A 14,320-nucleotide genomic window follows, 5' to 3' on the forward strand; every position below is an offset into this window, starting at 1 on the left:
ATATTGTTACATTAACAATGTGAAAATTGACAAGAATTATGGATGAAGGCATTTATATATTCTCCCCTTAATCTTATCCAATAGACTTTGGTTTATGGCTTTCAGCACTGAACACATTCTTGGCACACCTGTTCAAGCAATAGAAATACAAATTAAAAGGGTGTGGTGGTTATAAAAGACTGCGAAAGCCCTTCCAATAAAGTGAAACTCAATCTTTCCTCTTCATGCTATTGACCTCACCAGTGATTTGGGAAAAGAAGAACAACAACATGTAAACACAACCAATGAATCCAAATGTATGAAACTAACTTGGGTGTCCAACCTTTCCCTCCAGTACTTCTTATTTGCTATTTTTACTCGGATTTCGGGGCCGTATTGTCTCCCTCAATACTGCTTTCATTCCACCTAACCCTTTGTTTCCACTTCCCAAGCCTTGTGTACATTTTCTCACCTAATTTCAGGATTCTTTCAACACTCGTGCTAGCTCATGTTTAGGCCAATGTGACAGTAGATTCAACAAATGAACCCAGAGCATCACCCTCCCGCTAATAAACTCAAGTACCTAATTAGTGTGGGTATACCATGACATTTTTAAGCCACATAAGCTATCGCTGCATCTTTTTGTGACTCTAAACTGAGACCTCTAGCCACTCAGAGCGAAACAGCTCCTCCATGAGGCAACAATTATGCATTCGATCCTCTTCTTCATTGGAAGGAGCAGTGGCTCCCTCTGGGTGTCCCTGGACCTCTCGCATGATCTTTAATGCAAATCCCAGCCACACAACAGCAACAGAGGAAAGTATCAGTGTTCCTGATTTCACAGTTCTTGCTCAAATGGAAATATCACATCGTCAGCCTCTTAAAATAATGGCCTAAGTCATATTTTGAAAAAAAATACGGGTTAAACATCTTCTCAGGATGCTGGCCACCTCTGGTAAAATCGGCTGCATCCTTAGTTAAACAGATCATTCAATTTTATGCCTGAAATGAAATTATTAATACATATAAAATCATCAGAATGTGGTTCAATCTTAAGTGTTTTCTGAAAAGGAAAACTGAAAAAATTACTTAAAGTGGAAGTCAACCCAAACATTTTTTTCAAGAATGTGTTCCCAGCAGGCCCACTATTTGAAACACGGCATTCTGATTAATTTTGTGTTTGTGGAATATAAGATAAGCAGCAAAATGCACTAGTTTTTAGCCGTCTCTGAGGTCGGCCATTTTGTCTTCTGTCGACTGAAAATGACATCACAACTGCTCACAACGGCCAATCACGGCTGACCTGTTACTGAATTTATATTCCACATATACAATATTTATCAGAATGCCCTGTTTCAACTAGTGGGCTTGCATAGAACATATTCTTGAAAAACAATGTTTGCGTTGACTTCCTCCTTAACCGCTTTAACCGATTATTTTAAGAGGGTAACGGCAAGTTGCAGTGCAAAATATTGAACTTCTAATTAATATCCAGCAAAGCAACAGGACGGCATAAAAGTTGACCCCGATCCACAGTGCTTTCTTGTCTGAGGTCGTAGTTCTCAACAGATCTTTGAATCTGCAAACAATATTGGAATAGCACATTTCTGTATATTTTTCAGGAAATGTGATCGGAGATAGCAACGGAACCAATATCACAAGGCAATATGTATTGGTTAATGTGGAATCAGAAAAATCTATCTTCAGTACCACCACAGGAAATTTCTACTGTTGGCCCAACATTGTCTTAACTAAGTAAATATATAATTTGACTGTTTCATTTTAAATGGACACAGGCTATTATGGAAAATGCCTTTTTTTGTGTGCTTGTTTCCGAAGGGTTGGTATTTGTATTGCCCGGTGATATAAGGCAACATGCAACATTTGGTAAATTATTGCATTCTCTGGTAAGAAGAGATATTGTCACATTTGTGGAGGACCATTTAAATTATTGCATTCATGCTTTATTAAGCTATTACATGCACTGCATATTGCATATATACCGAGTAGCATATGTACTAATACACACCAAAGACAAGTGAATGCATAAAACAACTACATTAGTATTTATTTTCTCCCATGCATAAATAAATACCATCTTGCACAAAGGTTAATTAGCGTATAGGTGAAAAATGACTTCCAGAGACACCAGCACGAATATATGAACTATTAATTAAAGATCAAGCGATTGGAATACGATCAATTACAAAAATTAAAGACGTGATTTTAAGTGGGGGACTCTTTACAAAAAAACACAGGTAAATGAAACGAAAAAAGTAACAACCATTTTCATCTCATTGCATTATTTCAGTGCATATGCATTTATGATCGATTGTACTGAAATGTACGTAGAGGTACGGTGAATATATATTAGTCGGCTAATATATTCCGATCTATTTTAAGGCACGTAGAGAGTCATCCATAAGTTCTCAGTTAAAGGAAGTGCAGGAGGAACACGACAACGGTGGGCTGGACTACGACTTTCAAAACCAGAAAATGGCGTGTGCAGAATGAACGCCGCGCGCCGCAAAGACACAAAGTCGCATTGTGTGCACACACGGCGAGCTCTTACGAGATGTCCTGTAGGATTTGTAATTTATAGCGAAGTTTTTTCTTCCAGCTGAGGTGGAAATCACGGAATGTTACACGCGGGAACATCTGACCCCAGGATACCGCTCTTGACTGACGAGATGTGAACATACACGGGAAATATCAGCGATTGGATGTTTGCACATTAACAATCAGGTAATCATGTTTGTGTACAGACGAGATGCCGCGTGCAAATTAGTAGAAATTTTGTCTGAGGCTGGAAATTACGACGTGTTGTTATTATGGCGCTCATATGGCTCAGCCTGCACAGCCCCTCCTTGTTTTGCTGCTGCCGACTGCGATGTTGTAATGTTTACATTAACCAAAACAGGCTGTCATCGATTAGTTTTGCGTGGTTTAAAGCTTACTTGTTTAAGATGATAGAATGTACTGATTTGCAGTGACGACGTTTATTAACAGTACACACACAAAATGGGCCTGGCAGCGATGCTACAAGGCCTTGATTGTTAACATTGTAGACAATCCGTGCTACATTGGCTGGTGTGCAAAATGCATAGCTGAAATGTTGTTCTAAGAGGAAATGGAAAATGTTTTGCTCTCTTGGTCGTGCTAGTGCAAAATTACATAACCGACTGGATCGCCCTCATAGGACACCGTTGGCCTCCATTAGTGAGAATCACAACACTCAAGCAAACATTAATTGCCGGTTGAACTCAGAATTGCTATGTTATAACACCCCACCAACCCCGCCCCCCACCCCCAAACAAAAAACAACAACAACATGATTTTACGCTTACGTGCTAGCATGAAGTGGTTTCGTGCAGGCAATTCGTGTTGAGTTTGTCAGATTACAGTTTTACTGTAACTGTACTCAGAAGTATGACCTAAACAAAGTATGCACAGCGTAATGTCAACCCGTTTTTGTCTTTCGCACGTCGGTTGAACAAATATGCGCACACAAACGTTACAGTTCTAGTTGTGCCACTTGTTTATCGCTATGATCTTTTGTTTCCATTTAGGAAAACAAACGTTTGTTGGTACGTCGCAGTCATCGGTGTCTGGACGTCTGCTGTCTGTGTTTGCAAGGCTCTGATTGGCCAATACAAAGCGGGGGCGTGGCTTCGTCATAACAATGCAGTGTAGGGAGCGTGCACGCGGCATTCGAGATTTTCTTTCTTCGATTGTATAAAAACGACTTGTGTGTATTTTAGGATCATTGATGCTGCTCAAGATATGTTACCACTAACGGGTGGATTTTTATTTTTTACTGTTGCTGAGGAGACGTAGCCTTTTCGCAGCAAAAGGAAAGCGTCTGATAGCGGTCTCGTTTTAGCAAGCAGGACTATCGGGCAGTTTGGGGGATTTATACATAGAAGTAAACGGCTGTGGACTAAATTCGAGGGACGGTGTTGTATCCAGACACTTACGTAGGTTGAGCACTGTCGTGCACAAGGATAAGTGCATGGGATACGGCATTTTGCAAGCTTGAACACCTGTCATCTCCCCTTCTCACGGAGCACACAAACTAGCCACGAAAGTAAGCTCTCCAGCTACACTAACTCATATTATGACTTCGGTCCGTCCATACCGGGTGTGTGCTTCTATTCTGTGCAACTCTTTTTGTGAGACCCTTGTTTTTTGTTTGAAATGCCCCGTGGTTACGCATTTGCCTGACGGCTGTCCTTGCTCCGAGCCCGTTGGACAAAGCGTTAGCATAGCATTGCTAACGTAGCTAGCTCATCTCTCCTTCAAAAGGGGACGTCGACTTGTCCCAGGAAGAAAGGAGCTCTCAGCTACCGCCGCGGTCTTGTCTTCAAGACAGCCGTTCGTGTGTGCATGCGATACTCTGAAAAAGCAATGTAACAGTGAAGTGGAGTTAAATGAAAGCGAGACGAGCACCGCTACAGCTTTTGTTGTTGCTTTGTCTTGTGAGCACATGGCTTCCATGTTTTTGTTCAGCCATGTAACAGCGACCCCTATATATGCCCCCAGGACGTTGTTGTCGTCATTGTTGTTGTTTTTGTTGTTGTTGTTGTTGTTTCAGTAGTGTTATTTTGTACTCCAGTTGTTGAATATAGTACTGCAGATTTTAACAATTACTGGATTTAAACTTGGGCAGTTTGAGCGCTTTCATTTGTTATTTTGTATGTCTGTTGTTTTTGTTTATTATGTTTAATTTGTCACCTACAGAACTAGCAATATTGTCCTTGTTGTTTTTGAAAAATTGAATTTAGTGAATATACCTAGAGGGCTGAGGTCAGCCTCACTTCTAAGATTCTGCGTGGAATGTTTCCCGTGAAAATGAGGTGAATTTTCTACAGTTCACTGCTAGTGGCTGAGTTCTATTGTAGTAGGACCTGTGGTTCTGACCTCTCCATGGAGTACTTGTTGGTACATAACATCATTGGGCCACTTTTAAGGTTGCCAGAAACCAATGTGGTTGCAGAGTTCGTGGTTTTTGCTCCCATTGAGAATCCTCCTCTAGCTGGAGTGTGAAGCAAGTTGATGAGCACCATGGGCAGACCAATAAATGAGTGAATGGCCCTTAGTCTTTCAAAGTACACACTTTCTATAAGTGTAAACATGCTTTCTATAAGTGCAAATCACTGAAGTGATGACAACCAGCACAAAGATGAGACCTGCCATGATGCCAATCAGGGTGTATTTTAGTGGGTCAGACTGAAGGTTTTATTTTATTATGAACAAAGTACACCAGTTTGTTCTTAATTTCAGGCATTCGTTTTCTACCGACATCCTCCCACATTTCCAAAATATGCATGCAAGGCTGACTATATTGTCAGTTGGTAGGAACGTGAATGAGAATGGTTGGTTGTAAGTGTTCTGTGATTGGCTGGTGACCAGTCCAAGGTATACAGTAAGTATTCTCTAGTAAGGAATCATATTTGCATTGTTCAATCTTTCCTCATAACAGAATTTCCTTATGTGGGAAACGACTACGGTACATGTCCTGTATGAACGTGCAAGTATGTTAACAAAATACATGTGTAACAACACAAGCAATATAATGCCCCAAAAAATATTTTCCCCAAAATTTTTATTAAACAAAAACTAAACTATAAAGTACGGTTATATTAACAAAATACAGTACAGTATAACAAAGATGGTCCAAATACTGTTGAAAAAATACTGTAACACCAATGCAGTACAGTACTTACGTACAGTAAACTGTACTGTATTTTAATGTTGATTTTTCTCATACTTGGGGAAAAAAATTAGTCTATTTTGAGTTGTTGTGTTCGCTTCATTCTTTACTGTATGAAAATGTTTGTCTGCGTATCATACAGTTTTTTTGCTAATTGCAAGAAACTGTCCCGTTGATCATCACTGATGTCTGGGGATTCTTGTGCATACAAAAACATTTTTCATGCCATCTCCATAGCTCCCTTGCTGGACGATGGCTTTACATCAGGACTTTTCTCGTAGATTTCAGTTTTTCCGACTCAAAAGTGTCTCCTGGATGTTTTTTTACTTTGTGCCCAGCTTCGCATAATCGGATGCATTTCAGTGACTTGTAACTTAGTTGTCACCGTTTTGGAGAATAGACAGTCCATACTGCCCTCTTCTCACCATCCAGGAACATATCCATTGTTGCTTTTCTTTCTCTCTTTATTTATTTTTTTGCCTTTTCTGAGCAGAGAACAAATCCACATGCACATAGTGCCTCCGTCGACATGACTACACAGCTGTTTGTCCCGCCTCCCTGTCAGACCCGCGGCGATGGACAGAATCTTGATGGAAGCACACATCGATTGAGCGGGGTCTAGTCGATGACGATCTTGTAGTGTGACATCTCGCCCGGTCCAAGACACCGAACGATATTATAGTCTGACAGCGTGACCATCATGAACGACAAAAAAGTTGTGTAGTCTGAGAAGGCCATAAGAAGCGTATCTTATTCGCTGCCATGGAGGCTGTGATTACTGACTTAAGGGTGGAACCGCAACATGTTTGGCAGCCAGTAGTAGCCAGCGATATAACAGGAATCAGCTGGTCAAAACAAAGTGCGTGCCGGTGACAACATTTTCATCCGTTGCTGAGATTGGTCAAAACAAAAGTTTGGTAGTCATGCACAAGTTGCCGCATCGCCCAATCAGCGCGAAGTAATGTCCCTCCTTTCCCAAGCAGATCACATTTTAGGATTCCCAAATTCATACTGTGGAGAACTGCTTTGAGTGATTAATGTATCAATCTGGCTCTTGCCAGTTTGGATCTTGCTTGCTACGGCTTAATCCATTAAGGACTAAAGCGCCTGTCTCAACAGCTCCCCAAAACCTAAGGTCGCCTTTGGAATTACCCTTGAAAACCTGAAGTTCTCCCAGAAACTCAACACTTAAAAAATGATTAATATCTCAGCCCCTGTAGCAGACAGAAACATAATTCCAAAAGAATTAAAAATCTTAGACACGTGGCTTTCACACAGGCAGAATTTATTATTATTTACTGTTTCAATCAAAGATGTAAAATTCACGTGTCAGTGCAAGCGAAGCACTATTTTAATTAAAAACGTACCGACGTATCCGCTTTCCCGGCTTTAAAGGTAGAATGACGCAACAGCGCTCCCGGCTCTAGTGGTAAAAACGCGGTTATGCGCTCCTGTCCTTAATGGGTTAATCATGTGTATTTTTGTATGAGCCTTAATTTGTCAATTTTTTTTTTTTTTTTTTACAGGGTTAAGACAATCGGAGGCAACATACATTTGCCTCCTCCACCGTGTAGTTTCCTTTCCCAGAGAGTGACTCGTCTGCACGACGTCACCAATGCGACCATGGGAAGTAGCAGTAAATAGGCTGCCCCCAACAGCCCCCTTGAACCCGAGGAGGTTCCTTGGAGAGCCGTGTAACGCCCCTGTGCATCTCAGAAGAAGGTACAGTAGAATACTGTATGTTGTGCGTTTTTTTTTGCTTTGTTTGCACTTCTCCTTTTCGTATGGACTCTTTGGGGTTGGGACTACAGTGTATCGATTCACGTGAAAATCAAACATGACCATGTTTCAGTGCCTAAACTGGTCCTTGTGAGTTTTGACTGATTTGACTGTTACTTCCATTCATTCCTGTAAATATAAATAGGCTCAAGTAAAGCTCTGCTTCACACAGAACTCTTTGAACATGTACAAATGAAATATTTACATTTTACCTTAGTGTTACTACCCCCAGTTAACTGGTTAAACATTTATACTGAGTTTACCTGCGGCCAGATAAGCCAATCCTACTGTACATACAATTGACTCATTTGTGTGGTATCTTCTATTTTTTTTCTGGTCTGACAGCCCACCAGTGAGACGCCAGTGGGGGCTACGAGACAGGCCTGTGTTGCACACTTCCCTGGTCCAGGATGAGAATCTCCATCATCTGCTTTTCTCCCAACATCACCAACAGGTCCCTTTAGATGAATCCAGACAATACAGCCACACCAGCACAGCGTCACGCATGCTTCACCCTGCGGCCCACCTGCCCCAGCAGAACCCCATCATGGTGGATCTACATGAGCAGGTAGCACATCAGGAAATAGCTGATGGTCCAGGTAGCGGATACCAAATTTAACCATACAATTGCTAGCAGCGTATTTTTGCAATAATACTTGGCATGGATTTTTTTTTTTTTACCTTTATTTGATTTTTTGTTGCACAAACGATAATACTTTTTGAAATAAGGTACACCAGATATTATATCAGCCTCTGTCACCCTCTGAATTGTAGACCTGTGTTTTGTTATGATTTATCGGCGACAATTCCATTATGATTTCATTCATTGGTTTCAACATTTCATATTATGATTAACATGACCAAAATGATCATGCTTACCAATTGGCATGTGCCGATATTAGATTGTGACGGTATGGTAACCGTCAGAGATGGGAAATCCAGGTCCAGAAAGTAAAAACCTTGTCACAGTTTGGCTTAAGCCACAGGTGCCTCTAGTAAACCGGCGGGTAAACAAACTCAGTTGATTAAAAGCACCTGTGGCTCAAGACAAACTGTGGCAGAGTTCTTACTTTCTAGACCTGACTTTCCCATCTCTGGAAACCATGAGCAAAGATATCGCTGTATCACAGTATTAAAATTTTCCTGTTTTTAAAAAAAAATACTTTGGCAAATAACAACAGCATTTTTTTCGATTGAACACAATGTATTTTATTTTCAAACGACAAAATATAGAATATTTGTTACATTAAGAAGCGTACCATGTTAAGTTGAAATAAATTAAATTAATGTTTACATTATTCTTCTGTTTTAATTTTTCCAAGTATGTCACAGTGTCCCTTCATTGGCAAGCTATCTTAAGAACAGACCCATAGGCTTTTCATGATGTCCTTGGGGCTAACTACTACCTGTTGGCACCAAAAAGATGCTGGTTAGACAGTGGGATTATTTCACAGGTTTGCCTTAGGATGCCCGCAATTAAAAGCCAGTCTTAGATTTGTATTGGGGGGCAGATTTCGACAGATTTGTGAACAATATTTGATAGAAATGGGCAGTTATTTAGAAAAAAAGTCATACATCTTTGAGTTAAGCTCATTAAAAAGAGCGAAAACATAAGTGTTGTGTTCATATTTTTCATCAGCATATTTGAGGTGCATTTTATTTTTTGACGTGGACTGCTTGTGGAGTCTCGGCAGAGGCCCCCCCCTTTGAGCAACTGCTTGTACTTGGCGTAGATGGTCCAGTTTAACCAACCTAAGATTTTGAGGCAGTTAGCCGTTTATCTCGGTCCACTTATGTTATTTTCTCTTATTTTAGATGCCCCAGGGATCTGTTCCAATATCATACACTGTTACGACGGTGACGACCCATGGATTTCCCATCCACACTGGGCAGCCTTTACCAGGGTGCAACACTCAGCAGCTCCCAGCATGCTCGGTAATGTTCAGCGGACAGCTCTCTCTGCTCTGCTGCCTTCCTCCTCCTGTGAGTTTGAAAGGGGAAAGCCTAAATGTCAGTGGCTTTCGTGTAGCACTCGATAGCAACTGTGCAGTCTTGTTTGTGTGGAGAATTTCCTGATAAGCTACAATGTGTCTTGTGAAATAGCAAAATTATTAGCATGATTTTGTTGTCGGTGAAAATAAGACAATTTAGGCTGTGTTGTGGCAAACACTGCCAGTGCTGTGCTTTTATGTAATATGTCACTTCATGTGTATTTATCACATGCTTTTTAACCAGGGTTGTGCGATGTGTCAAATGTGCAAATTGCCCACTGTAAGCTCAGCAATGAAAGAATCGGTGGATGAGAATCGAAGAGTGGCCTTACAGTTGAGTTGTGATCCCCAACATTTATGTGTACAAAGGTTTCTGTTATATTCACACACACACATTTTTGAAAGTGTATTTTTCCACTATTTTTCACCACTGTATGGTTAAAAAAAAGTGTCTACAGTATTTTCCGGGCTATAAGCTGCACCGTTATATAAGCCGCACCCACCCTATTTTTTTTAGAACATTTTGGAAAAAACATTATATAAGCCGCATCTTTATATAAGCCGCACCTATCTATGTTGAAAACTTTTACATTTACTGCATTTACAGAACGATTATGAACTGTAAATGTGCATGTATGTACCTGAGCAGATTATTTCCTAACAGTACCTTTTAACACTGCAGCAACGTTGCTGATTAAAACAGAAGAGAACCAAGAGAAAATAAACAGGACTTATCTTCATTTCACTGCCGCTCCAGTTTGTCAGCTAATGTCCACCAGACTCCACCATCTATTGTTCTACTACATTCTACATATGCACCTGTCTTGTTTTATGTTAATAAAGTCAGCCAATCTAACACACGATGTGCTAAATCAACAATAGCATTTCACATCGAAACCACAGAACAGACATAACATCAGCCAATCGCATTCATGTGCACTTCAGGGACCTCTCGGAAAACATAAAATCAAAGCATTACAGTACCTAATGCAATAACCTAGTCTATGGCGCCCTCGCCTGTTGAACTCCTCCACCTGCAGTCACATCAAGTTAATGGGAAATGTATTGTATTGAATTGGACTGTCATTCCGGTTAGAGCGCCCCGAGCGGTGGAAGAAAAACCACAGAATAGCCGCACCGGACTATAAGCCGCACGGCTCAAAATCTAGGAAAAAAGTTGTGGTTTATAGCCCGGTATACGGTGTAGAACCCCGCTACCATCTTTAAACATGAGTCAGTTTTAGCCAGAAGCCTGACAAGCCACTTCCCGATGCAAAAAGGGAAAGGGAAATCAAATGCAAAATGATCTTTTTTGCCATTTCTTTTTGCATTGTGTTTTATTGTTTCATCTCGGGATGCACATTTTCCAATTCAATATTGGGGGAAATATAAATGTATTTATTTGTTTGTTTTTGTCAGTGTGGATTCCTGTGTAGATTCTTATCATTTTAAGCAGACTGATGCCTGGAGGAGTTGTGTAATAAACCACGCATTACTTGACATTTGCCCCATCGCCCAGCCCTGCCAAAAACATGTTTTAAAACGGAATTTGTAGACCAGGTGGAGGATGCATTACAAAGAGTGTGTGAGAAGAATGTTGCATAAAAACGTGTCTCTTCCTGTGCTTTGGTCTCCCCTCAGCTCATACAGGCATGCACCATGCAGCATATGCCGGTGTCTTACCAAGCCTTCCCACCCCTGATCTCCAGCGAACATTTTGTATTGCACCCAACCCCATCTGTACCCCCCCACCAGCCGCCGCACCTTACTCCTCTGAGCCAATTTGTCCCTTTACAGCCTCAGCACCCACGCATGGTGAGTAGTCCACAACAACCAGCACCAACTGTGTGATCTTTGTTTGCTAATCAAATCTTTTGTATTTATCAGCCTCTACAGAGGGTAGAGAATGAAGTTGACCTAAGAGGGGAACAGCACCCATTAGGAACCTTCTCCTACTCGCATCACCCACCAGCGCTGCCTCCTTCTCTGCCCATACAGTATCTTCCTCAAGAGCCTCTGCATCAGGAGCTTCCCTTCGGAGTGGTAAGGCAGCCTGAAGAATGTGCCATTTCACTTGTATTATTCTGGACTGTGAAAAGACATAAATATGTCTTTGGGATTGAATGAGTTGATTTACAATTTGACCTTTAAAAATGATGTGAATCGTAGTATTCCCCTCCATCTACTGTCAACGTTGCCAATGAGAACATAAAAATGTATTACATTTACATTTATTAAATTACATACGACAAACAGCTGAACGGCCAGGTTGCATGTATCCCCGACCTATATGTCATCAAAAGCTCAGTATGCTCTCCACTCGGGCAGGGGAGACTGCTTGTGAGGGACAATTGTACGTGAATCTGAAAATTTGTTATGACTTATCAGTATTGACTTTATATTTGTTTTTAATTTAATCCCATCGCTCCTCTAGATATTACATCGTAAAAAAAAAGCCCCTACATGCTGGGCGCTGTGTACATTCGTAAACACTACGTTCTGAGTGACGTCTCTTAGTCTGCGCATGCGTGTCCCATTTAGTTCACACACCAGACAGACTGAGGTGGCAACTAATATGTAAAGTGAACGATTACACAAAAAAATTGAATTTCACTAAAACAGTCTGAATTGAGCATCAAGAGCTACAGTCTGAATGTAGCCTAATTAGTGTAATCGGAGGAAGCATTTTTTTTTTTTTTTTTTTTAAAGATGTAAGATCACATATCAGCCTTATATCGGAATCGTGTGGTATCAATAAATAATAAATATAATATAATAATAAATAATGTTTTTATGCTTCATGTGCAAGGTGATCATATGTATTTAAGAATTTTCTTTTTCAGCCCTATGGCTACGTGATGTATCGTAGATGATTTGTATCATTTATCACTGCAGCATTACCGTATTTTCCGGACTATAAGTCACAGTTTTTTCATAGTTTGGCTGGGGGTGCGACTTATACTCTGGAGCGACTTATGTGTGAAATTATGAACACATTATATTGTATCTCTTTCCTTTTCAACGTCAGCAAACAATACACCAAACAACCACAGGAGGGCGTTCTAAAGCTGCATATAAACCTGCATTACATATTGACTTCACAACGGGCAGAATAACATGTATAGTGTATATCATTTCACATCTTATTGTAACCCACATAAAGAAACATAAAGATAAATCCTAAAAGCTATTAAAATGCATGAATAATTTAAACTGTTAAAATGTAACATTTTGATAAATAAGTAATTAAAATAGTATGATAAAGAAAATTTGACTGTCTATCAATATACATCCATACAAAATAATGTACTGTTGCTTTAAGACACTGGCTGGGGTCTTGCATCACCCACACGTACGGAGCTGAGAGCGGGGAAGAGAACAAAGAGATAATTACGACCGAATACATGAATACTTTTGGAGACTTGGAAACATTCTACATGGTCGGGGATAAATAAAAGACTTATTTAATCGATGTACAACCGTTTTGGTGAGTTTAAAGTTATCTTACCGTAAGTTTCTTGTATGCTACATGTGTGAATGTTAGCTAAATTTTACCATCGTAGCTCGGTGGAAATGATGTGTACTAAGAGCACAATTAATTACCTCCAAAAAATGTGACTTATACTCCAGTGCGACTTATATGTTTTTTTCTACTTTATTATGCATTTTATGGCTGGTGCGACTTGTACTCCGGAGTGACTAATAGTCCGGAAAATACGGTATATTATTGGGCAAAATATCCTGATTATTTTGTATTGAGCCTACTTTGTGAGTCACAGTTTCAGCACAACATGCTTTGAAGAGCCTTTTTACGGGTATCTGTTAGATTTTCTTTTTTTTAGAAGTAACATAATATTTATTTACACCATTTCTACACCACACCTACATGCCTGGTCCTTAAAAAAACAATGCACTCGATGTGTTTATAGGTTATTTCTAGGAGATAGTCACTTCCATTTCATTGAAAATATGCATAGCCAACCATCTCAAATTTACTTTCACAAATATTTTAAGTCATATATGTAGCCCAAATTCAGGTAATGTCATAAGTAGCACAAATTCACATCATAAGTTTATATCAAGGCACTTTCCGTATGTCATCGTAATTGTAAATACTTATTGACTATGTTCTTTCTGCAGCTCCAATCCTACAATATGCTGTGATGACTCTCATGTTTTTAAGTGTTCTAATCTACATGATTGTTTCTCCCACCAGCCATATCCCCACATGCTGCCCCGGCGAGCAAATGGACAGAGATACCGGCTGCAGCAGCCTCTCCCTCCTCCCCCGCCAGCTCCATCCTACTACCCAGGCTTCCTCCCTTACTTCCTGTAAGTATACAATGTGGACATTTCTCAAGAAAGAGGATCAACTCCAGATACCAGTGCCAAGCAGATGACATTTTACAGCTACACGTGTCAGTGGCAAATGCTTTTATAAGGATTGTGTTTAATTGGTTGTGTGTTTCTTTGTGCAGCTCAATGCTTCCTGTGCCTCCAACTGCAGTGGGCCCAGCCATCAGTCTCGACCTTGATGTGGATGATGTGGAAATGGAGAACTATGAGGTTAGTTTACCTCTTGGCCATACTCTTTACCTTAAGATTTTGGACATACAAACAGTTGTAATTCCAATAAATAAATGTCTAAAATATACACTCACAAAAAAAGCCTACTGACTGATCGAAATTAAGCATGTTAAAAGGCACTGTTTGGAAAGAAGCTGTTCAGGTACATGTACATTTACAGTTCAAAATCGTTCTGTAAATGCAGTAAATATCGAATTATTCAACATAGATACGTGCGGATTATATAAAGGTGTGGTTTATATGTTTTTTTGTTTTTTGTTTGTTTGTTTTT

General features: G+C 40.1%; 2 protein-coding genes across 5 annotated transcripts in view; one reads left to right on the top strand and one right to left on the bottom strand.

Annotated features, from left to right (window-relative positions):
- The window catches only part of cdhr2 (cadherin related family member 2), a 19,006-nt gene extending 15,514 nt beyond the window's left edge, over window positions 1-3,492 (bottom strand). For both annotated transcript variants that reach the window (XM_086013530.1, XM_086013529.1), the window contains exon 1: window positions 3,327-3,492. The gene's annotated coding sequence lies outside the window, so the exon portion shown is untranslated. The remainder of the gene's footprint in view (window positions 1-3,326) is intronic.
- The window catches only part of rnf44 (ring finger protein 44), a 17,213-nt gene continuing 5,322 nt past the window's right edge, over window positions 2,430-14,320 (top strand). The window contains exons 1-8 of one of the 3 annotated variants that reach the window (XM_086013534.1): window positions 2,430-2,724; window positions 7,219-7,414; window positions 7,817-8,039; window positions 9,287-9,454; window positions 11,104-11,277; window positions 11,350-11,505; window positions 13,679-13,794; window positions 13,941-14,028. In XM_086013534.1, coding sequence (XP_085869660.1) covers window positions 7,308-7,414; window positions 7,817-8,039; window positions 9,287-9,454; window positions 11,104-11,277; window positions 11,350-11,505; window positions 13,679-13,794; window positions 13,941-14,028 — 1,032 coding nt within the window. In that variant the 5' untranslated portion in view covers window positions 2,430-2,724; window positions 7,219-7,307. Of the gene's footprint in view, window positions 2,725-3,630; window positions 4,067-7,218; window positions 7,415-7,816; window positions 8,040-9,286; window positions 9,455-11,103; window positions 11,278-11,349; window positions 11,506-13,678; window positions 13,795-13,940; window positions 14,029-14,320 lie in introns of those variants that run through there. The other 2 variants (XM_086013537.1, XM_086013536.1) reach the window with 2 other exon arrangements.

Source organism: Filicampus tigris, chromosome 2 (genome assembly GCF_054856515.1).
Source record: "Filicampus tigris isolate MCC_2025a chromosome 2, RoL_Ftig_1.0, whole genome shotgun sequence".
Lineage (NCBI taxonomy): Eukaryota > Metazoa > Chordata > Actinopteri > Syngnathiformes > Syngnathidae > Filicampus > Filicampus tigris.